Raw genomic sequence first — 26,319 nt, 5'->3', positions numbered from 1 at the left:
TAGCTCAGTCGGTAAAGCATTGGCCAGGCGTCAAGCTAGGCCTCGGTTCGAGCCTCGAGGCGACTGTCGGAAATTATTTGTAATGATATGCGCCGTCACTGGTGATTCTCTTCAGGTATTTACAACGACGAAAGCCTTCAAGATTTCATACCAGCTTCAACACTACTCATTGAGCTCGGACCTCTGTCAAAGTTAGGTAAGGACGGCAATTAGCAGTCTACCCAGAATCTTCAGGAGCTAGACCAACTTCAAGTTGGAGACTTTTGAATCTCCGTTAGCTCTACAGGTAAAGCATGGGTCTAGTTCTGAATTTATTCCTAACCGGTTTCGCTCTAAGCTTCTTCAGAGGAATGTTCCTCTGAGGCCAACCTGACGATATACATTTACTACACCCAAAAATTGTTGATTAGCATTTTAATTGTAACGATTTATTGTATGCTTCTCCCGACCACCCGCAAGTACTTCTTACATGGTGGAAACGTGGAATCGGTTTGTACATGTATACCATCAGCTTCACCCCCAGAGATTCCTTTGAAGAAGCATAGAGTGAAACCGGTCAGGAATAAACTCGGAACTAGACCCATGTCGACCACAGATAGTGGTCGAAATACACATATTTTCTGTCCATCTTATCTCATTCGACGACAGTGGGTCAACAAGTCTTATTTCACAAATGTGCTACTACATATATATATATATATATATATATATATATATATATATATATATATATATATATATATATATATATATATATATATATATTCATGGCTGTCTAGCGCAGGGACCTTATCAAACAATAATGCTAATAACACTATCTAAAAGATTATGGTTATTGTTTATTAGTTACAGTGCAGATGTATATAGTATCGTTTGGGTTATGTCATTTATTTTTCTGCTTGTTTGTGTTACTATTTATTTATTCAACAGTTTTATCATAATTAATTTATGTATTTATTCATTTATCTATTTTAGATTATTTTTTCATTATTTTTCATTCATGAGACCAAAATACCTAGAAAATGTTTTTACCAAACTGCCGTGGTCATAACCAGTCTGCCCAGATTACTGACACTGCCACGTTTCTGAAAGGGGAACGTTATGCAGTAACGTTAGTTGGGGAACGTTATGCAGTAAAGATAGTTGCTGAACTCATAGTCGACCATTACAGCCAATGAGCTGCATGGAAAGGGGTTTGTATTACAGGAACTCAGACTCTTATTGGAAATCTGGATAGCTCCACAGATATATGCAAGCAGAATGTTAAGAATGGCCTCCCACTGATTTTTATATCCAGAATGAGTATTTTTTGTTCATGTTACATATTGACAATCAAACGAAACATTTATCTGTTGTTGTTGTTTTTTTTTTTTTTTTTTTTTTAACAAACAAGGCGGATGTTGGCTAGTAGCTGTACAACACGATACTGGACCAAACATAAAACTTCACTGAAATATGTTCTTCAGTATCTGTGTGTGTTTAGGCCATATATGTGTTTGCGCGCGCGCGCGCGCGTGTGTGTGTGTGTGTGTGTGTGTGTGTATGTGTTTGTGTGTATGTGTGTATGTGTGTAATTGTGTGTGTGTGTATGTGTGTGTGTGTGTGTGTGTGTCTGTGTGTGTGTGTGTGTGTGTGTGTGTGTGTGTGTGTGTGTGTGTGTGTGTGTGTGTGTGTGTGTGTGTGTGTGTGTGTGTGTGTGTGTGTGTGTGTGTGTGTGTGTGTGTGTGTGTGTGTGTGTGTGTGTGTGTGTGTGTGTGTGTGTGTGTGTGTGTGTGTGTGTGTGCGTGCGTGTGTGTGGAGGCGAGTCCCTAAGTGACGTCTTTAATTTGCTTCCCAACGGGAACCACTTATTTGTAATACACGAAAGGTGACACCTACATCTATTTTATTCTATTTGTCTGTTTTTTCAAGATAGATTAGGTAGTGACTAGATGAAGAGTCATTGAAGACGTGTTGGGACACTTTTATTGCTTTGACATCCTTACTTCTTTTAACCTGTTTAGAAGACAATAAACATAAGGTAGAAAATTATCTTGCAAAGAGATAAGTTGAATAATCAGTCTTTTTTTTTTATCAACATCGCAGACGACCAGACTTCGTCTCCTCACTTTATCGACCAGATCCTTAGGTCGACTCTGAAGCAAAAACTATACAACCTGCACTCAACTCTATCTTTCTAAACATTCTTCTGTTTCCAGCCGCTCCATTGTCAATCCCTCGCCTCTTCACTGGACTCAACAATTCGGTCTGGAAGTCGAACCTGGAGAGTTTCTATATCGACTGGAACCTTAGAACGACTCTAAAACCAAAACTGTATCTTTCTAAACATTCTTCTGTTTTCCAGCCGGACCATTGTCCATCCCTCGCCTCTCCACTGGATTCAACAGAATTGTAGGAGGTCTGGAAGTCGAACCTGGAGAGCTTCCATATCGACTGGAACCTTAGAACGACTCTGAAACCAAAACTGTATCTTTCTAAACATTCTTCTGTTTTCCAGCCGGACCATTGTCCATCCCTCGCCTCTCCACTGGATTCAACAGAATTGTAGGAGGCCTGGAAGTCGAACCTGGAGAGCTTCCATATCAGGTCAGCGTCCAGGACAAGAAATATGGCGTTACGTTCCACTTCTGCAGTGGCTCCATCTACAACGAGCATTATGTCATCACTGCGGCCCAGTGTGTTGTGGGAATGGACGCGGAAAACCCGGACACTCTTCAGGTAAGTAGGGGGTGATCTAATAGAGGTGTTCAAGTGGATCAAAGGCTTTAACAAGGGTGATGCAAACAAGGTCATCATGTTAAAACAACAGGGTAGGACTCGCAGTAATGGTTATAAACTGGACAAATTTAGATTTAAAAAGGAAATAGGCCAGAATTGGTTTACTAATCGGGTGGTCGACGAATGGAATAAACTTAGTAACCATGTAGTAAGCGCTGAAACTATAAGTTGTTTTAAGAAACGATTAGACAACTTTATGGATGGGGATGACAGGTGGCGATGGATACGGAGCTGCCTAGTGTAGGCCTTATGGTCTCTTGCAGTCTCCTTCATTCTTATGTTCTTATGTTCGAATCCCACCCAGGTCTGAAATAATTTCAGTATCGCTGCGCTGTGAGTCGCTACTCCAACTCTCGTGGGCGGGGAGTTGGGTGTGTGTGTGTGTGCAAGGTCACAGCATTACCCATAGATCGGTCATATATGAGCTCTGAGCTCTCTTCCGGGAGGGTAATAGCTGTCGATTACGAGTCCAACACGTGATCCGAGACCATGGTAAATCTAACACATACATACACACACACACATACACACACACACACACACACACACACACAAACCCACACACACACACACACACACACACACACACACACACACACACACACACACACACACACACACACACACACACACACACACACACACACACACACACACACACACACACACACACACACACACACACACACACACACACACCAACTTAGGCAGCTGGTTTCGCAACACGTCATGAAGTGATATGTGACACATGCTGGCGATAAGATGAGAAGACAGAGGAGATAGCCTATCTATCGGACTGACCGAAGCTTTCCGTGGGACAAGCTCCTGGTGGTGTCAACTTATGACGTCACCACCGGTGTCGACGAGACGCTGTGGACAGTGATGTCGACACAGACGGAGGCATGGACGAAAATAACAATGCCGGAGGTCTCACGCCTTGACGTCGTGAGCAGAGAAGTCTTGCTTCAGGAACGTTACCATTGCTGAATAGGAGAAACAATGGGTGATGCTGCTGCTCCGACCCGAAGAGAGGGCACTAACCATCAAGCGTGATATGCAACAGGGAGTGAATGACGATGAAGATGAAACAGAACGATTTTGAAACACTAATATGTCCGAAGTTTAAGTAAAAAAAAAAAAAAAAGAAAAAAAAAAGTCAGACAAGAAGCGTCGGTGCTAGATAAGGTAAGGGGATGAATGGTGAAGAATTTTACGGGGGTAATGAAGCCACACAAACATGATTATATTTCAAAACTGAGAGAAGATAAAACCACTTTCCTACAGAACCTAACCTTTATATACAGAAACATTGAGAGGCTCCACTTCGGACAATTGTCCCAAACAAGTGTGACGTAACAGACGATCAAAAACAAATTGATGAATGATCTTGGGAAACAAACGATAATTTGCAATCCCACTTCTAATCAGAAATGTTATAAGTCTCAAACCAACTCACCTCTTACGACATGGTTACGCGCGAGTGGGTTGCATACTTAGACATCAGAAAAGCATTTGATAAGGTGCCACACAAAAGGCTGACGCGGAAGTTGAATATAAAGGATAGAATCAGGGGCCACGTGGTGAAGAAGACAGACTTCTGGAAAAATGATGAAGTGAGAACAATTATTTGGGGAGACCGTATGAAGTAACAACTGGAGTCTTACAAGGATCATTACTGGTATCGTTTAAGTCCTTTTCATAGCAAAACTACTTAGTAGAAGGAGGAGTAGATAGCTACATAAACTACCTTGCAGGTGACGTCAAACTATAAATCAGATCTACACAAATTTCATAAGAGTCAAATATGGCACATTAAATCCTATACTAGTAAACAAGATAGATTGGACATATAGAAAGATAAAAAGCAATAACATACATACTAGAAGAAGATACACAATACAGTAGAAGAGAACGATTTAGAAAAAAGATAACCTCAATATTAGATAGGAAATAAAAAGTAAATTCAGATGGGTATGTATGTATGTATGTATGTATGTATGTATGTATGTATGTATATATGTATATATGTATGTATGTATGTATGTAGTGGATAAACATAAAACTCACACCCACATGTTGAATATAGAAAAAAAAATATTTACATAATATCTGAGGTCCGGTCTGGAATGTACGTTGGTAATACAAGACCCAAACTTCAAAAAGAGAATTCTAGAGGAATAATATAAAACTTAATCTGAGACGGCGGAGTTGTCACATGAGGAAAACTAGAGAAACTAGAGCCAAAAACGATCAATAAAAAATAGTAAATAAAAAACAGGTATAAGACAGTCAGAGAGACCAATGGTAGGTATCTGCAAAGGTTGGTCCTGCTAGATATACATCAGAGAGAGATGTCTCCCTCCCATTTCTCTTCAGAACTCGTCTACACACTCCCCTTTATCCGGAGGTGCAGCCTTGAGGGGCTCATATTCGGTCCACGGACATTTTTTCAAATACTAGTGGACAATCATCGAACACACACAATTCATTTCAAATGTAGATAGTATTAAGTAATAAAGTAATGACTTAAGTCAATGATTGCACCTCTTTGTGTTACAGATCACTACCGGCGAGCATAACTTGGACATACCCGAAGGCCACGAACAAACAGTCGCCGTGTCAAGGATCATCCGCCACGAAGACTTCGACGGCTGGAACGTCGCCAACGACATCGCCCTCCTGAGGCTTCAGTCTCTCATCGCGATGAACGACTTCGCCCAGCCCATCGACCTCCCGAGACCCTTCCAGGGGTCTTCCGGTGACTGTGAGGTCTCGGGGTGGGGCTCCACCGCCGAAGGAGGGTCTTCGTCCAGGACTCTGATGAAGGTTACGTTACCCATCGTGCCTGACACCCAATGCCGAGCCGACTACGGCCAGGAGATGATCGCAGACTCGATGATCTGTGCCGGGTTTTCAGAAGGAGGAAAGGACGCTTGTCAGGGGGACTCAGGAGGTCCTTTAGTGTGTGTTAGGTCCGGTACTGGAAAGTATCTTGCCGGTATTGTCTCCTGGGGCTATGGCTGCGGCCTCCCCAACTTCCCTGGTGTCTACACGGAAGTGTCCTACTTTGTCGACTGGATTCAAAAGAACGCGGTGTAAAGAAAGAGAACCGTTTTACGAAGACAAACGAAGCTCAAGAACAAACAACCTTCAGATAACTCGGCGGCAACCACTACGAATGTTATTCTGGCCAGTGTCTATGTCTTATTCAACTCAGGACCAAATCGTCTGATTTGACCCCTCCTTTAGATACTATCGCTAACCTCCTTCCGTGCTGTGTTCACACTTGCGGTTTGAACCGTGGCGGTCCATTTACAATATAAGTCAATGGAGGCGTTCACATAACCGCGCAATTTTTCCTTATTCTACGGTTTCCGTCAGGCGATTTAATGCAGCTGGGAAATACCTTCCAGAGTCAGAGAGCTGGGAAATATCCCGATAATTCTTTTTACCTCGTGTGGTAACTTAAACCTTTTATTCATCCGAGGAGAACCACCTACTCTATTGCCTGAGAAGTTAAATGTTCCGAAAATGTCCAAAAGGTTCTGACAGCGTTGTTCGTTGTTCCTCAGAACGCCCGGAGAACACGCCCCTGACTTCAACGAAATAGGTCATTAGGCCAGAAATAGGTTGATAGTCTCACTCAATGAAGAATAAGAAAGATGGTGGGCTTAGGTCGATGTAGGCTGAACCCCGTCATGGGCACAAAGTAGAACCAAAATCAGAATTAAATCGTTGTGTGATAGACGCGTGAAGTTACCTTCATACACATCGTCAGGCGCCATCGTTCCGAACCATGTGGTACCTATTGGCTTTAGATTTGCTTCTTAAACAACGGTGAATATGAATATGTCTATTAATGAAAATAAATATAGATATATATATATGAATATAAATATATTTATTCATTTATCTATTTATTTATCAAAGTCGACAGCATTCTGACAGTTGTTAATCTTCTTGTGCGTATTTTCAATTTTTCGAACAAGGATTCGGCCATTTGGTGAAGGTGGGTAAATACAAGCTCACCAAAATCTTACATTTAATTTTCAACGTTTCGTCTATAGTGAGACATCTTCAGGAAATATTTGGAGCATGTAAAATACAATCATGCAGAAATAAAGAACTTGGATTGTTACATTAGTATTTAAAACTTGAAATTACAAAAACTTTACATCATTTTGGACATATTAGTTGGCATGCGGGTTCCCTTCGTATATAATTGGCTTTTGTGGAGGCTCGTATTGTTTACTGCAAAGGGGAGAAGGAAATAGATAGGTAAACAGAGAGAGAGAGAGAGAGAGAGGAGGGAGGGAGGACTAAGGGGAGAGGGAGAGGAGGAAGGGAGGGAGAGAGAGGAGAGGGGGGAGGGGGGGAAAGGGAGGGAGGGAGGAGGAAGGGGGGGAAAGGGAGGGAGGGAGGAGGAAGGGGAGAGGGAGAGGAGGAAGGGAGGGAGAGGGAGAGAGAGAGAGAGAGAGAGTGGAGAGGGAGAGAGAGAGAGAGAGAGAGAGAGAGAGTGGAGAGGGAGAGAGAGAGAGAGAGAGAGAGAGAGAGAGAGAGAGAGAGAGAGAGAGAGAGAGAGAGAGAGAGAGAGAGAGAGAGAGAGAGAGAGAGAGAGAGAGAGAGAGAGAGAGAGAGAGAGGAGCGAGAGAGAGAGAGAGAGAGAGAGGAGGGAGGGAGGCAGAGAGAGAGGAGGGGGTGAGAGAGAGACAAAGAGGAGGGAGTGATAGAGAGAGACAAGGAGGAGGGAGGGAGGGAGGGAGGGAGGGAGAGAGAGAGAGAGAGAGAGAGAGAGAGAGAGAGAGAGAGAGAGAGAGAGAGAGAGAGAGAGAGAGAGAGAGGAGGGGAGGGAAAGAGAGAGTGGGGAGGGAGCGGAGCCTCACGTGTTTAGTGGTTGTTTGTACTTATGTCAACAACGGCGAGGTGCTCCATCATATGACGAATTGGTGGTCCCGTTGTAATACACTTTCTCACTTTTACTAAATTCGTTATTTTTTCAAATTATTCGCACACTGTCGTCAATGTCAACGGTTTGTGTTGTTCAACACAACGATAATAGACTTGAAATTGAATAATTATAACAGTTTTACCAATAGTTGTAATTTCAAGTATATCAAATCGATTCACGTTAATTAGAATAAGATATATAAAGCACTCAGAAACACTTCACAAACACTTGCGTATCACAAGAATAATATAATCACTGAGGTACCAAAAAATCGTTACTTTTAAAGAATCCATGTCATAATCCCACAGTTACAAAATCCCACATGTCGAAAACCCACAATCAAAATCCCATAATTCATAATCCCATATATCATTGATCAAAATCCCATACTATCTTATCATACATAACTATAATATCAAAAAATGTTTTATATTATTGTCATATAGTTGGATATAGATGTGGAACCGATCAATGTTTTGTAGGTATGTTTATAACATCAAAGAATTGGAAACAATTAATTAAAATTGACTTCAGGTAGCTGGGCTTTTAGAAATTATTGTTAATTTGTTGGAATTCAACAAATTAGATAGATTAAAGGGTATGGCACAACAAGGCAACTAACTTGAGTTCATTGAATTCAGTTCACATTCACAAATAAGTTACTAATCACTAATCAGTTACTCTTTGATCATTTATCATTAATCGACTCTTCACACAATTCCATCTTATCTGTTTTGCTGTTGTATATTTCTTCACGTACATATAGCCATTGAGACATATCTTGACTCCACCTTTTGCTGTTTTTACAAATTCCATGTTTACGCTTTGATATCTGCTAAGAGACTGGTTTAATTTTCCAGGATTTGGGCCCTTTATATTGCAAAACTGCCTTCCTGATAAGTGTTCAGGTAATTAATAACAATTATAACTGAAATCTGATCCTCAATTAGTTAGAATATTCAATAAGTAGTAGTTCATCAACCAGTTTGCATGTTATCTCATTGATCATGAGATAAATGATCAAAGAGTAACTGATTAGTGATTAGTAACTTATTTGTGAATGTGAACTGAATTCAATGAACTCAAGTTAGTTGCCTTGTTGTGCCATACCCTTTAATCTATCTAATTTGTTGAATTCCAACAAATTAACAATAATTTCTGGTTGATGAACTACTACTTATTGAATATTCTAACTAATTGAGGATCAGATTTCAGTTCATGCTTATTTCAATTTATGGATGGAAACTTCGCCATGGCTCCTAAGCAAAAGATATAGACTTGCACCGGTGAACTGAAATTTAGACACATTTCCATATGGAATGGGTTCTACATGTCATAAAACATTGAATTAAGATACATGTGGGATTTTGACCATGAAGTGTGGGATTTTGAACAATGGTATATTGAATGTGGGATTTTGACTTATGGGATTTTGTTTTGTGGGATTTTGAATGTACATGGTATGTCATTTAGGTCTGTCTATGCACACTACCATTATGTCCTATGTCTGTCAAATGTTCGTGATTGTACTGCGCTTGGTTGTGGGACTTATTGTCCTCACTGCTGTCATTTATTACTAAGACTATCACATTGTATTCAATGTTATATTGCTATTACAGATATGACATTATTGAGGCTCTGACTCATATGCATTGTACTATTATTGATTGTGTATCCATCTGATGCATTATATTAACATTTTGTACTTGTATATCCATGTACTGACTGACGCCTTGGCGTAATAAATTAATAAAATAAAAAATAATCTCTCTCTCTCTCTCTCTCTCTCTCTCTCTCTCTCTCTCTCTCTCTCTCTCTCTCTCTCTCTCTCTCTCTCTCTCTCTCTCTCTCTCTCTCTCTCTCTCTCTCTCTCTCTCTCTCTCTCTCTCTCTCTCTCTCTCTCTCTCTCTCTCTCTCTCTCGCAGTCGCCGCCAAAATATACCAACGGACGCAGGCTTGGGAAACAGTTAGGCTCCGCCGACTAAAGTGTCAATTGGATTCAAACTTACATGTTGAACAGGTAGTTTGTGCCGGACAAGCATCGACATGCACCGCGAAACGATCGCTGATTGGCTGCCCGAGTGTGGCGTGACTGACATGTGACGCTCGTGTCCATATTAAAATAATTGTGTGTGTATGTGTGTGTGTGCGTGCGTGCGTGCGTGCGTGTGTGCGTACGTGTGTGTGTGTGTGTGTGTGTGTGTGTGTGTGTGTGTGTGTGTATTCACTTGGTCTTTGGATCACGTGTTGGACTCGTGATCGACAGCTATTTCCCTCCTGGAAGAGAGCTCAGAGCTCGTAGGTCCGATCTATGGGTAATGCTATGACCTTGCACACACACACACCCCCAACTCCCCGCCCACGAGAGTTGGAGTAACACCCCTCAGCGCTGCGATACTGATATTATTTCAGCCCCGGGCGAGAGTCGAACCCGGACCTCCGTAGTGGCAGGCCAGAGCTCTAACCACAGCGCCATGAGAGGTGTGTGTGTGTGTGTGTGTGTGTGTGTGTGTGTGTGTGTGTGTGTGTGTGTGTGTGTGTGTGTGTGTGTGTGTGTGTGTGTGTGTGTGTGTGTGTGTGTGTGTGTGTGTGTGTGTGTGTGTGTGTGTGTGTGTGTGCGTGTGTGTGTGTAAGGTCAAAGTATTACCCATAGATCAGTCATATAATTATGAGCTCTGAGCTCACCACCGGGAGGGAAACAGCTTTTGATTACGAGTCCAACACGTGATGCAAGGCCATGGTGAATCTCTCACACACAAACACACGCACGCACACACACACACACACACACTACACCTCTCATGGCGCTGTGGTTAGAGCTCTGGCCTGCCACTACGGAGGTCCGGGTTCGACCCTCGCCCGGGGCTGAAATAATATCAGTATCGCAGCGCTGAGGGGTGTTACTCCAACTCTCGTGGGCGGGGAGTTGGGGGGGTGTGTGTGTGCAAGGTCATAGCATTACCCATAGATCGGACCTACGAGCTCTGAGCTCTCTTCCAGGAGGGAAATAGCTGTCGATCACGAGTCCAACACGTGATCCAAAGACCAAGTGAAAAGTGAATACATGCATATACATCATCATCATCATCATCATCATCATCATCATCATCATATTCATCATCATCATATTCATCATCATCATATTCATCATCATCATCATCATCATCATCATCATCCATCATCATCCATCATCATCATCCATCATCATCCATCCAACATACATCCATCATCCATCCATCCATCATCATCATCAATCATCATCCATCCATCATCATCCTTCATCATCATCCATCATCATCATCATCATCCATCATCATCATCCATCATCCGTCATCATCATCCATCATCATCATCATCCATCATCATCATCCATCCATCAACCATCCATCCATCAACCATCCATCCATCATCATCATCAATCATCATCCATCATCATCATCCGTCATCATCATCCATCATCATCATCCATCATCATCATCCATCATCATCAATCATCATCCATCATCATCATCCATCATCGTCATCCTTCATCGTCATCCATCATCATCATCCATCAATCTCCATCATCATCATCATCCATCATCATCATCCATCAATCTCCATCATCATCATCCATCATCATCCATCATCATTATCATCCATCATCATCATCATCATCCATCATCATCATCATCATCATCATCCATCATCCGTCATCATCATCCATCATCCGTCATCATCATCCATCATCATTATCATCCATCATCATCATCAATATCCATCATCATCATCCATCATGATCATCATGATCATCCATCATGATCATCCATCATCATCCATCATCATTATCATCCATCATCATCATCAATATCCATCATCATCATCCATCATGATCATCATGATCATCCATCATCATCATCCATCATGATCATCATGATCATCCATCATCATCATCATACATCATCATCATCCATCATCATTTTTCGAGAGGGAGAAAGGGAAATAGCTGTCGATGACAAGTACAACACGTAATCACTAACACACTCTCTCTCTCTCTCTCTCTCTCTCTCTCTCTCTCTCTCTCTCTCTCTCTCTCTCTCTTTCTCTCTCTCTCTCTCCCTCCCCCCCCCCAGTCGCCGCAAAAATATACCAACGGACGCTGGTAGTGGAAACAGTTAGGGTCCGCCGACTAAAGTGTCAATTTGATTCAAACTTACATGTTGAACAGGTAGTTTGTGCCACACAGAAACACCCACCCACGCATACATGCACATTGATATGTACACATATACATACACAGAGAACACTGCTAAGAACATGATAATGAAGGTGACTGCAAGAGACCATAAGGCTTACACTAGGCAGCTCCGTATCCATTGTCCAGTTTATAACCAATAACTTTATAACCATTAGGTGTGTGCCAAAAACTACTAGTTCAACTTGTAAGATGCTGGCTCGACTGTTGCTAGGCAGGTGCTTGATTGCTGCTGGCGCAAAAAACCGTTGGATGTGTATTCACCTCGGATCTGCTGCAGTCTCTGTCGTGTGTGTGTGTGTATGTTTGTGTGTGTATTCACCTCGGATCTGCTGCAGTCTCTGTCGAGACAGCCAGACACCACCCTACGGCAGTGAGCTCAGAGCTCCTTATTAGCCGATCTCTGGGTAGGTCTGAGACCACTCACACACCACACACCGGGACAGCAAGGTCACAACTCCTTGACTAACGTCCCGTACCTACTCGCTGCTAGGTGAACAGGGGCTACACGTGAAAGGAGACAAACCCAACTTATCTCCGCCCGACCGGGGAATCGAACCCCGGTTCTCTGGCTTGTGAGGCCAGTGCTTTACCAATCCGCCACCGAGCCGTGTGTGTGTGTGTGTGTGTGTGTGTGTGTGTGTGTGTGTGTGTGTGTGTGTGTGTGTGTGTGTGTGTGTGTGTGTGTGTGTGTGTGTGTGTATGTGTGTGTGTGTGTGTGTGTGTGTGTGTATGTGAGAGAGAGAGAGAGAGAGATTCACCATGGTCTTGGATGACGTATTGGACTCGTGATCGACAGCTATTTCCCTCCCGGAGGAGAGCTCAGAGCTCATATATGACCGATCTATGGGTAATACTGTGACCTCACACGCACGCGCACACACACACACACACACACACACACACACACACACACACACACACACAGATACACACACACACACACTCATAAAGACTATGACTATGAATGAATAAAAAAGTCCAATACGTGATCAAAGCCCATGGTACATAACACACACATACACACACACACACACACACACACACTCACACACACACACACACACACACATACACAACTAGATACAGACACAGACACACACACACACACATACACAACTAGATACAAACACACACACACACACACACACACACACACACATACACACACACACACACACACACACACAGACATACACACACATACACACACACGCACGCACACACACACATACACACACACACACACACACACAATTTACTGAGGTCAATAAAAGTGGCGTTTACTTATAGCTGTCACTCACTAGTCCAACACGTGATCAAAGACCATGGTCAATCACACAGACACATAGACACACACACACACACACACACACACACACACACACGGACACACTGGCACGCACACACACACGCGCGCGCACGCACACACACACACACACACACACAGCGACAGCAGCAGCAGCGGCAGAAGCAGGAGCAGCAGCGGCAGCGGCAGCAGTAGCAGCAGCGGCAGCGGCAGCAGCAGTAGCGGCAGCCGCAGCAGCAGCAGCGGCAGCGGCAGCAGCAGTAGCGGCAGCCGCAGCAGCAGCAGCAACAGCAGGATCATCATCATCACCATTATCAGCATCATCATCAGCAGCAGCAGCAGCAGCAGGATCATCATCAGCAGCAGCAGTAGCTGCAGCAGCAGCATCAGCAGCATCAGCAGCATTACCATCATCATCATCGTCGTCACCGTGGTGTTGGACTTGTGATAGACAGCTATATCCCTCTCGAAAGATGATGATGATGATATGAATGGTGTCTGGTCGTTTCGCTACATTGCCAGTTCGCTACCAACCAGTTCGCTACATTCTTTGGTCGTTTCGCTACATTTCTTCGGTCGTTTCGCTACATTCTTTGGTCGTTTCGCTACATCCTTTCGGTCGTTTCGCTACATTCTTCGGTCGTTTCGCTACATTTCGCTACACTATTTTTATTCGTATTTGAGATACGAATATGATAGAAAATACAATGTGTGTAGGTTTATCAAGTACCTGTAACCCATTGGACGTTTCGCTACATGGCCAGTTTGCTACTACCGATTTGCTACATTCTTCGGTCGTTTCGCTACATTCTTCGGTCGTTTCGCTACATTGCCAGTTCGCTACCAACCAGTTCGCTACATTCTTTGGTCGTTTCGCTACATTTCTTTGGTCGTTTCGCTACATTCTTTGGTCGTTTCGCTACATTGCCAGTTCGCTACCAACCAGTTCGCTACATTCTTTGGTCGTTTCGCTACATTCTTTGGTCGTTTCGCTACATTCTTCGGTCGTTTCGCTACACTATTCTTATTTGCATTTGAGATACGAATATGATAAAAAGTACAATGTGTGTAGGTTTATAAAGTACCTGGAACCCATTGGACGTTTCGCTACATGTCCAGTTTGCTACAAACGATTTGCTATTTCTTCGGTCGTTTCGCTACATTGCCAGTTCGCTACCAACCAGTTCGCTACATTCTTTGGTCGTTTCGCTACATTTCTTTGGTCGTTTCGCTACATTCTTCGGTCGTTTCGCTACATTTCGCCACACTGTTTTTATTCGCATTTGAGATACGAATATGATAAAAAATACAATGTGTGTAGGTTTATAAAGTACCTGGAACCCATTGGACGTTTCACTACATGTCCAGTTTGCTACAAACGATTTGCTATTTCTTCGGTCGTTTCGCTACATTGCCAGTTCGCTACCAACCAGTTCGCTACATTCTTTGGTCGTTTCGCTACATTTGGCTACATTGTTTGGTCGTTTCGCTACATCCTTTCGGTCGTTTCGCTACATTCTTTCGGTCGTTTTGCTACATTCTTTCGGTCGTTTCGCTACATTCTTTGGTCGTTGCCCTACATTTCGCTACACTGTTTTTTATCACATTTGAGATACGAATATGATTAAAAATACAATGTGTGCAAATTTGTAAAGTATTTTTGCAGGCTCCGGAAGTAGAATTTACCTAATTGGCGATAAATAAATTTGTTGTTATCAGGCCTTGTTTTATGCTATCGTCAGGCAGATTATCGGGCAGATAATTATAAAATAGTGACTTATCATGCACATTACCAGAGTTGGGCGCGTTTTCTAGGTGAGTTCCACTTTAGTTTCACGCACAAGACACACTAATATATATGCCATGTGCGTGAAATGAACGGGCGTTCTAAAATAAAATATGTCATCTTCAGATTCAGTTGGAATTAGGTGGGACCTAAATTATTTAAAACTGGGATGAATAATTCTTATTTTTTATTATTTTCTCTTTCTTTTATTCGAAATGTGCTTATTACAAAATAATGTGTATTGTTCAGTTTCATTAAACGTAATTGTAATATGATACAAGGACTCGGAAATTTACCATACAAAGAGAGGCTTAGGCACCTAAACTTACACTCTCTGGAAAGACGCAGAGTGCGGGGTGATCTAATAGAAGTGTTCAAGTGGATCAAAGGTTTTAACAAGGGTGATGCAAACAAGGTCATCATAAAACAACAGGGCAGGACTCGCAGTAATGGGTATGAGCTGGACAAATTTAGATTTAAGAAGGAAATAGGCAAGAATTGGTTTACAAATAGGGTGGTCGATGAATGGAATAAATTTAGTAACCATGTAGTAAGCGCTGAAACTATCAGTTGTTTTAAAAAACGATTAGACAACTTTATGGATGGGGATGACAGGTGGTGATGGATACGGAGCTGCCTAGTGTAGGCCTTATGGTCTTTTGCAGTCTCCTTTATTTCTTATGTTCTTATAGGCCGCGCCTATGCCATAGGCTTACCGTTTGCACTAAATGTTAGCCCTGGCAATATAAGTCGAATCCTGCAACCTGATTGGTTTGAGCTTTAAACGGAATATTTTTCAATTAAAGTTTATATTGCAAGAATATTGCAGTTCAACCGATTGTGTCTCCAGGGTCTGACGACGCGACCCAGGATTGGAGGAAGACCCTGGGTACAGAGCATTAGGTTTCATTGCTAGGACGGTAACAAATAGAAGTGCAGAGGTAATCATTAAACTATCTAGCGATAGTTAGACCCATCCTTGACTATGCGGTAGTTTTGGTCTCCGTCCTACAGAATGGACATCAATTCACTAGAATTAGTACAGAGAAGAATGACCAAAATGATACATGGACTCAGAAATTTGCTTTACAAAAGAGGCTTAAGCACCTTAACTTACACTCTCTGGAAAGACGCAGAGTGCGGGGTGATCTAATAGAGGTGTTCAAGTGGATCAAAGGCTTTATCAAGGGTGATGAAAAAAATTTCATCATATCAAAACAACAGGCCAGGACTCGCAGTAATGGTTATAAACTGGACAAATTTAAATTTAAGAAGGAAATAGGCAAGAATTGTTTTATTAATAGGGTGGTCGACGACGGAATAAATTAGTAATCATGTAGTAAGCGCTGAAACTACTAATTGCTTTAAGAAACTATTAGACAACTTTATGGATGGGGATGAGGTGGTGATGGATACGGAGCTGCCTAAGGTAGGCCTTATTGTCTCTTGCAGTCTCCTTCATTCTTATGTTCTTATGAGGTTGATGCCCCCTTGACCAGGTAACACTACCTCCATGGTTTAGGCATTTTCAGGGCTACAAAAAATATTTGTGATATTGGTCGGTCGTATCTGTGTGCCCCAGGACTGATGATGCGTATCTTCGATTGCATAAAAAGGGCGGAAGATACGTTTCATCAGTTTCGGTCCTTTTTTCATATATATATATATATATATATATATATATATATATATATATATATATATATATATATATATATATATATATATATATATATTTATATATATATATATATATATGTGTGTGTGTGTGTAACTGTGCTCAAGGCCTCATCAGCTGGGAAGCGCAGTGCAAAATTGTTTATTTATTTATTTATCTATTATTATTATTATTACAAAAAAATTGAATTGGATTGTTCAGCTTTTGATCAACTGTGCTCAGGACCTCATCAGCTGGGAAGCACAGTGCAAAATTATTTTTCTTAAAAAAAAAAATAATAATAAAAAAAATAATAATAATAATAATAAAAAAATGGATTGTTCAACTTTTGATCACCCGCCCAAAATTGTTTCCCAAAAACTAGGACAAAAATAGGTAAAATAAGCCGGAGTTTTATATCCTTAGAATGAAGTAGAACAGAATTTTCATTGTTTTGAAACACAGGAAAATAACACATACTAGTAAGAGAAAAAAATGTCATACCGTGAGCACATCGGATGGTCTTAATCAATGTTTCCCCACCAAAGATATCGACCAGTAGCAATCCAGCCAACAGTTGGTGGGGCACATTAAAAAGACTACAGGCCTATGTGTAAAAGTAGCACAAATAAAAAACAGAAAAAATTGTAAGCCTACAAAGAAAAAATATCATAGGTATATGCCGTAAGCACATTAGATGGTCCTAATCAATGTTTCCCCACCAAAGCTATCGACCAGTAGCCATGCATCCAACACTTAGTGGGGGCACATTAAAAAGACCGTAGACCATAAGAAAATAGCATACTTGAAGAACAAATGATTGGTAACTACTAGTATTCTATAGTAATAGCACATTATACATTGTATACTGACATATGTTTCTTTTTTATCATATTCGGATCTCAACTTCGAAAAAAATTGTAGCGAAATGACCGAATAATGTAACGAAACGACAGAACAATGTAGCGAACTGGCTCTGTAGCAAAATGACCAGTTACACGGTCGTTTTGCTACATTGTTTGGGTCGTTTAGATACATTGTTCGATCGTTTCGCTATATTTCGCTACATTATATTTTTTCGCATTTGAGATCCGAATATGATAAGAAATACGATATGTGCAGGTTTATAAAGTAACTCTATGTGAGACAGAAGAATTTGCCTAATCAGGCGATTTGGCGATAGATAAGATTAACAAATTAACTTAGAAATGAAAATTAATAGCTTACACTTCAAACGGCGGTGGAACAACTTTCATTGTAAAGAAAAGAAATTGGTCTTTTGCAAAGAAAAGAAATTGATTTGTCATCGCAAAGAAAATAAATAATTATGCTCTGGTTTGGACGGACAAGCACCCGTTAAACTACAATATGCCTTTTTGGACACTTCAAACGGGGATGAAACAAATTTCATTGCAAAGAAAAGAAATTGTTCTGTTGCAAAGAAAAGAAATATTCATGCTCTGGTTTGGACGGACAAGCACCCGTTGAAGTACAATATGCCTGTTTGGACACTTTAAAGGGGGATGAAACAACTTTCATTGCAAAGAAGAGAAATTGGTCTGTTGCAAAGAAAGGAAATTGATTTGTTATCGCAAAGAAAAGAAATATCTATGCTCTGGTTTGGACGGATAAGCACCCGTAAAAGTACATTATGCCTGTTTGGACACCACTACAAAGTTTTTAGGGTCTATACCGGTATGAAATAAAATCCGAAATATCAGTAAGATGGACCTAAGTGAACATAAGCCTAGTGGACGGACAGCTTGATGGGCCTACTGGTGATTGATCACGGGACCGTTCAAGTGAGAACAGGCATTCAGAAGCTGTTCCGCCGTTTTCCTACCGTCGTTATAGGCCTGCCAAATATCGAAGATCTTCTTCTGCAGCTGAACGTACTTCTTCCTCTGAATCCTACCTAGCTTACCATCCGATACGAGGCGGACTTGAAGGCTGGCGATTCTTGCCTCGTCATGAAGCAATTCAATGAGCTGGTAAAAAGGTAAGCCACACCTGTCACCTGCCCTACGGTTAATGGCATGATGCCACCCCTCGACATCATTGTTCGTTCTTATGGGTGACATAAAAATACTCCATGCGGCAGGGGGCCAATCGCTGCTGATGATCCAGGTATCTTCAATGTAGGAAACGAGACGTTCCAGCGCAGGTGAATTTGCCTTTGTCTTTAGATCTTCGAAAATTCTTGGGATGTGTTCTGACGGTAGAAACGGTAAGGCCATCAGCTTCTTGATGAATTCGTGCACTGCGTTGTCGTTTATGAATGCATGTTGCAGGCCGATTTCCTGGGCCTTTCGCCATACTGACTGTGTCCAGTGAAAGAGACAGCCGGTAATCTTGACCCCAGGAAAAACTCGTGGAAAGGCTGTCCACATTGCAATCTCGAAGTCAATCACAAGATTGCGAACATGGGCAGTACCTAATTCATCCTTGAGTTTCTTTAATACGGCCTTGTAATCCTTTTTTCTTCTTCCGGACATCAGTGCGAAGGCAAGTGGTATCTGTTTCGTGTTTTCCCCACTTTTTACGAAGGCGTTGATGGAGAACAGCTGCTTGAACGGGTCCCGGCACAATTTGAACGTTCCATCGGCGTACCATGTTTTCGCGTTACGCAGTAAATTCAGCTGCTCATCCGTAGAAAATATAAGATGGCGGCGGTCCTTTACTTTAACATCTCCCTTTAGAAATTCCACCGGTATATGGTCGTTCTGCAGTTCAAATTCAAGGTCTTTTGGATCTTTAGGCCTGTTCTTCTGTCGGAAACGGTTCGTTGCTCTGGTCAGGTTATCGGCTTTTGGTAGGGTTGGACAAGGGGCCGATCCGATATTCTCCAGCAGAACTTCTGTTACGATTGCCGTTGCTGGCTTGAAAACATTATCTTTAGCTTTCGTCTTCATTGACGCCTTGACTTTCGTGACGATTCCTGCTCCGGGTTGTCCCTGGTGATTGTGATCCTTTTTCCCCACTATGAACCAGCTCCCCTTCTGAATGACGCTGGCACGGCACGGATTCTTTTTAGGTCGCACTGTACATTGCCAGTCCGTAGTGTTTTTCCTACGTCTCTGGACATTGTACATGTAACCGCGACTGTCGACCAGCTTTTCCTTCGACCTTTTTGTACCATCTGCGATTACCTCAAACGTTAACTGGAAGTCTTCTGCAGCCGAAATGACAGTGGATGACAGTGAGACTATAGACGACACGTTGATTCCCTCGGGCTGCGTGTCTCGCCTTTCCGTGTACGTTTCGTTCATGGCGTCTGGTGATGGCCATTGGCCTACATCTATAACTATTGGCTGATCTAATGATGGCTGTTGGGTTGGTAGGGCTATCTCATCTGAAACTACGGGCTCATCTGATGATGGTCCTTCGGCTACAACTAAAACTTCATCTGACAATGAATATGCCAGTGTGCGGTCTTCTGTTGGACTACGTTTTCGTTCCTGTGATACCTCTAGTAACGGCACAAAATGATTCGGCGTCCAAATTCCTCGACTACCTCCTGTGCTGCCGAAAAGGGTCCACATGATATTGATGGAATTTGACCTGCCTCGCTGCCGTAAACCCCGAGGTACAAATGCTGTACTCAGCCGGCTGGCACAAGGATCTTGAAGACCATTCATTGGCGGATACGTTGAAAAAATTGTTGACTTGACCACAGTAGACAGGGCGTGAATAGTCCACCCCGATGAATAATTTCCTTGGAAGCAATCAGCACTAGAGTCTTCGTATGCGGGGGTCATCGCCTCCCATTCTGGATCATCGTTCTGCTGCTGGTAAAAGTCTCGGTAGGAAATCATTTCTATCGCTGTCCTGATCCTTAATTGCGCTGAGAGGCCTGTGTGACCACAAAGAGCAACAGACACAGAATGGAAAAGACAGTCACCATCACCGGGAACAGCAATCGGTCTCCTGCCCTTCATTCCTCCGAACTTCGCCAGAATCGCCTCGGCATGTTCGTCTACTTTGTGAATGCCGTCTTGATATTTGTTGAACCCGGGTGGTGCATTAATTTCAGGGACTTTGCGAAGGAAAATTTCTTCTCGTCTTGCTGCCATCTTCAGGAGCTCGATGTCATGAGCGACGTCCCGTAGTCTCTGGCGTGATAGCATGTAGTCGAAGTTGTCGGGTGCATGGGTTTGTCGGACGCACTGCTGGCACCAGTATCCGAGGGGCATGTTTCCCAATTCTTCAAACATGGCTTGCGAAAGTTCTTGACATGTCCTGTGGTACCATGTATTACAACGCTCGCACATAATAACATCTGACCGACACCTACGCATACAGTCGCCGCATGGATATGACTTTCGCCTTGGCATCTTGTTTGGTTTGACGATGTTTTCCAACAAATAACAAAAATACGCCTAATCGTAACACTAGCTAATAGGCAATGACAAATGAAATGACTGCAGGACTCCACTTGCTCCTCACAAAACTATTAATAACAGAAATATAAGGCCTAGTGCTTACTGGATAAAAAAAAATCACCAAAATCTGGTATACGAAATTAATAACAGAAATAATGTTTACAAGATGGGCATGGGTAAAAATCACCAAAATATGGAATACGGAATTCTTGTGAATGAAAACAAACCAAATACGATGTTTTCCAACAAATAACAAAAATACGCCTAATCGTAACACTAGCTAATAGGCCTAAGTGGATGGGCCTACAGCAATGCAATGGCAAATTAAATGACTACAGGACTCAGCTGCTCCTCACAAAACTATCAATAACAGAAATATAAGGCCTAGTGCTTACTGGATAAAAAAAAATCACCAAAATCTGGTATACGAAATTAATAACAGAAATAATGTTTACAAGATGGGCATGGGTAAAAATCACCAAAATATGAACCACGGAGTTCTTCTGAATGAAAATCAAACCGAATACGATGTTTTCCAGCAAATAACAAAAATACGCCTACTCGTAACACTAGCTTATAGGCCTAAGTGGATGGGCCTACAGCAATGCAATGGCAAATTAAATGACTACAGGACTCCACTTGCTCCTCACAAAACTATCAATAACAGAAATATACTTACTGGATAAATAAAATCACCAAAATCTGGTATACGAAATTAATAATAGAAATAATGTTTACCAGATGGGCATGGGTAAAAATCACCAAAATATGAAACACAGAATTCTTGTGAATGAAAATCAAACCAAATACGATGTTTTCCAACAAATAACAAAATTACGCCTAATCGTAACACTAGCGAACAGGCCTACGTGGATGGGCCCACAGTAATGCAATTGGTAAATTATATGATTACAGGACTCCACTTGCTCCTCACAAAACTATTATTAACAGAATATAAGGCCTAGTGCTTACTAAATGGTATGGAAAAAAAATCACCAAAATATGGGACACGAAATTAATAGCAGAATTAAGATAAATTCGGATACGAATACTTGTTTGTTTGGCTGCGCTCTTCCTCTATTATCTGGCTCGGTTGGGTTGCCAGATTCTGGGTTGCCAGATTCTGAACATAATATTATCGTACAGGGACTTCAAATTTATTGTTTTCATGACAAAATTATGGTACTATTTTTAAAGAAATATCGTTCAAACTATCGTACTTTATGAGATCTAATATATATTCCATGAGATAGATTAAATTTACACTTTATGCATTATTTCTAAATTTTATATAGAGAAATTCCAATAAATTATCTTTTACAAATTAGTGTTTCATTGGGAATAATCAAATAATCACATTTTAACACATATCATACCTCAATAGCAAATCACGTATAATAGGCCTCATCATCAGTGTAAAGAAATGAATTTTTTTAAAGAAAAACTTTCATATTTGTATGTTAAAAATAACTATTCATATTCTAGACACAAGTTATACTTCATGACTTAACATGAGTCCCGAGCAAGTGGGTCTGGCCCACATCTATCAAAACCTACTTCCTTCCATTTCATTCTTCCCTTCCACTAAGCCCTCAAATCCCCCCTTCCTCCCTCTCCCCTAACTTATCTATCCTGCCCTCAGAAGGTGAGGTGTTACTGTATAGTTCCTTGGCTGCCAAGAGAGAATACATATCATTTGTTGGGTTAAAGTTTTTACAGCATGTTCCAGTAGACTTCATACATTCTGTTGCTAGCAGTGCCCCATTTACAGTTGCTGTCTTCAACCTATTTCTTGCCTTAATTTTGAAAAGGTTAATTTTACTAAAAACTCACATTCTGCAATCGAATGGAGTAGGCTAAGAACAGAGTGCACACTGTAAAAGTTCTGTTAAGTTTGGTATATCTTTTAATAATGCAGCCTAAAACTTATCACTCTCCTTTTTATTCAAGGCTGAGTTGTCACACTCCAGTGGCAATATTCGCCATCGATAATCCAGTTTCGCTACAATCTTCGGTCGTTTCGCTACATTTCGCTACACTGTTTTTATTCGCAGTTGAGATACGAATATGATAAAAAATACAATGTGTGTAGGTTTATAAAGTACCTGTGACCCATTGGACGTTTCGCTACATGGCCAGTTTGGTAGCGAAACGACCAAAGAATGTAGCGAACTGGTTGGTAGCGAACTGGCAATGTAGCGAAACGACCGAAGAATTACAGGTCGTTTCGCTACATTGCCAGTTCGCTACCAACCAGTTCGCTACATTCTTTGGTCGTTTCGCTACCAAACTGGCCATGTAGCGAAACGTCCAATGGGTTACAGGTACTTTATAAACCTACACACATTGTATTTTTTTTTTATCATATTCAGATCTCAAATGCGAAAAAACAGTGTAGCGAAATGTAGCGAAACGACCGAAGAATATAGCGAAACGACCGAACCAATGTAGCGAAACGACCGAAACAATGTAACGAAATGGTTTGTAGAGAACTGGCCATGTAGCGAAACGACCGAAGAATTACAGGTCGTTTCGCTACATTGCCAGTTCGCTACCAACCAGTTCGCTACATTCTTTGGTCGTTTCGCTACCAAACTGGCCATGTAGCGAAACGTCCAATGGGTTACAGGTACTTTATAAACCTACACACATTGTATTTTTTTTTATCATATTCGTATCTCAAATGCGAATAAAAACAGTGTAGCGAAATGTAGCGAAACGACCGAAGAATTACAGGTCGTTTCGCTACATTGCCAGTTCGCTACCAACCAGTTCGCTACATTCTTTGGTCGTTTCGCTACCAAACTGGCCATGTAGCGAAACGTCCAATGGGTTACAGGTACTTTATAAACCTACACACATTGTATTTTTTTTTATCATATTCGTATCTCAACTGCGAATAAAAACAGTGTAGCGAAATGTAGCGAAACGACCGAAGATTGTAGCGAAACGACCGAAAGGATGTAGCGAAACGACCAAAGAATGTAGCGAAACGACCGAAGAAATGTAGCGAAACGACCAAAGAATGTAGCGAACTGGTTGGTAGCGAACTGGCAATGTAGCGAAACGACCGAAGAATTACAGGTCGTTTCGCTACATTGCCAGTTCGCTACCAACCAGTTCGCTACATTCTTTGGTCGTTTCGCTACCAAACTGGCCATGTAGCGAAACGTCCAATGGTTACAGGTACTTTATAAACCTACACACATTGTATTTTTTATCATATTCGTATCTCAACTGCGAATAAAAACAGTGTAGCGAAATGTAGCGAAACGACCGAAGAATGTAGCGAAACGACCGAAAGGATGTAGCGAAACGACCAAAGAATGTAGCGAAACGACCGAAGAAATGTAGCGAAACGACCAAAGAATGTAGCGAACTGGTTGGTAGCGAACTGGCAATGTAGCGAAACGACCTGTATCCGTAGCGAAATGTAGCGAAACGACCAAAGAATGTAGCGAAACGACCGAAGAATTACAGGTCGTTTCGCTACATTGCCAGTTCGCTACATTCTTTGGTCGTTTCACTACCAAACTGGCCATGTAGCGAAACGTCCAATGGGTTACAAGTACTTTATAACCCTACACACATTGTATTTTTTATCATATTCGTATCTCAAATGCGAATAAAAACAGTGTAGCGAAATGTAGCGAAACGACCGAAGAATGTAGTGAAATGACCAAAAGGATGTAGCGAAACGACCGAGCAATGTATTGAAATGGTAGGCAGCGAACTGGCCATGTAGCGAAATGAAAATGACCTTATAAACCTGCACTTATTGTATTGTTATCATATTCGTATTTAAAATGCGAAAAAAAAACAATATAGCGAAACGACCGAGGAAATGTAGCGAAACTACCGAAGAAATGTAGCGAAACGACCAAAGAAATGTAGCGAAACGACCGAAGAAATGTAGCGAAACGACCAAAGAATGTAGCGAACTGATTGGTAGCGAACTGGCAATGTAGCGAAACGACCGAAGAATTACAGGTCGTTTCGCTACATTGCCAGTTCGCTACCAACCAGTTCGCTACATTCTTTGGTCGTTTCGCTACCAAACTGGCCATGTAGCGAAACGTCCAATGGGTTACAGGTACTTTATAAACCTACACACATTGTATTTTTTATCATATTCGTATCTCAAATGCGAATAAAAACAGTGTAGCGAAATGTAGCGAAACGACCGAAGAATGTAGCGAAACGACCGAAGAATTACAGGTCGTTTCGCTACATTGCCAGTTCGCTACATTCTTTGGTCGTTTCACTACCAAACTGGCCATGTAGCGAAACGTCCAATGGGTTACAAGTACTTTATAAACCTACACACATTGTATTTTTTATCATATTCGTATCTCAAATGCGAATAAAAACAGTGTAGCGAAATGTAGCGAAACGACCGAAGAATGTAGTGAAATGACCAAAAGGATGTAGCGAAACGACCGAGCAATGTATTGAAATGGTAGGCAGCGAACTGGCCATGTAGCGAAATGAAAATGACCTTATAAACCTGCACTTATTGTATTGTTATCATATTCGTATTTAAAATGCGAAAAAAAAAAACAATATAGCGAAACGACCGAGGAAATGTAGCGAAACTACCGAAGAAATGTAGCGAAACGACCAAAGAAATGTAGCGAAACGACCGAAGAAATGTAGCGAAACGACCAAAGAATGTAGCGAACTGATTGGTAGCGAACTGGCAATGTAGCGAAACGACCGAAGAATTACAGGTCGTTTCGCTACATTGCCAGTTCGCTACCAACCAGTTCGCTACATTCTTTGGTCGTTTCGCTACCAAACTGGCCATGTAGCGAAACGTCCAATGGGTTACAGGTACTTTATAAACCTACACACATTGTATTTTTTATCATATTCGTATCTCAAATGCGAATAAAAACAGTGTAGCGAAATGTAGCGAAACGAACGAAGAATGTAGCGAAACGACCGAAAGGATGTAGCGAAACGACCAAAGAATGTAGCGAAACGACCGAAGAAATGTAGCGAAACGACCAAAGAATGTAGCGAACTGGTTGGTAGCGAACTGGCAATGTAGCGAAACGACCTGTATCCTGTGTGTGTGTGTGTGTGTGTGTGTGTATGTGTGTGTGTGCGTGCGTGTGTGTGTGTTTCTGTGCGTGCGTGTGTGTGTGTGTGTGTGTGTGTGTGTGTTTGTCTGTGTGTGTGTTTGTCTGTGTGTGTGTGTGTGTTTGTCTGTTTTTTTTTTT

The 26,319-nt window shown here is 41.7% G+C and overlaps 1 protein-coding gene across 1 annotated transcript; it reads left to right on the top strand.

The window, feature by feature from the left end:
* Nucleotides 1-2,473: 2,473 nt before the first annotated feature.
* On the top strand, nucleotides 2,474-6,916 carry LOC143035063 (trypsin-1-like). Its single transcript, XM_076201556.1, has 2 exons — nucleotides 2,474-2,718; nucleotides 5,338-6,916. Exons 1-2 carry the CDS (start codon nucleotides 2,689-2,691, stop codon nucleotides 5,875-5,877), a joined length of 570 nt encoding a protein of 189 aa, XP_076057671.1. The 5' UTR covers nucleotides 2,474-2,688; the 3' UTR covers nucleotides 5,878-6,916.
* Nucleotides 6,917-26,319: the final 19,403 nt, after the last annotated feature.

Source organism: Oratosquilla oratoria, chromosome 18 (genome assembly GCF_046742065.1).
Source record: "Oratosquilla oratoria isolate Oo_2021 chromosome 18, ASM4674206v1, whole genome shotgun sequence".
Classification (NCBI taxonomy): Eukaryota; Metazoa; Arthropoda; class Malacostraca; order Stomatopoda; family Squillidae; genus Oratosquilla; species Oratosquilla oratoria.
The sequence above is the reverse complement of the archived record's forward strand: the minus strand, read 5'-3'. Positions and strand labels throughout refer to the sequence as shown.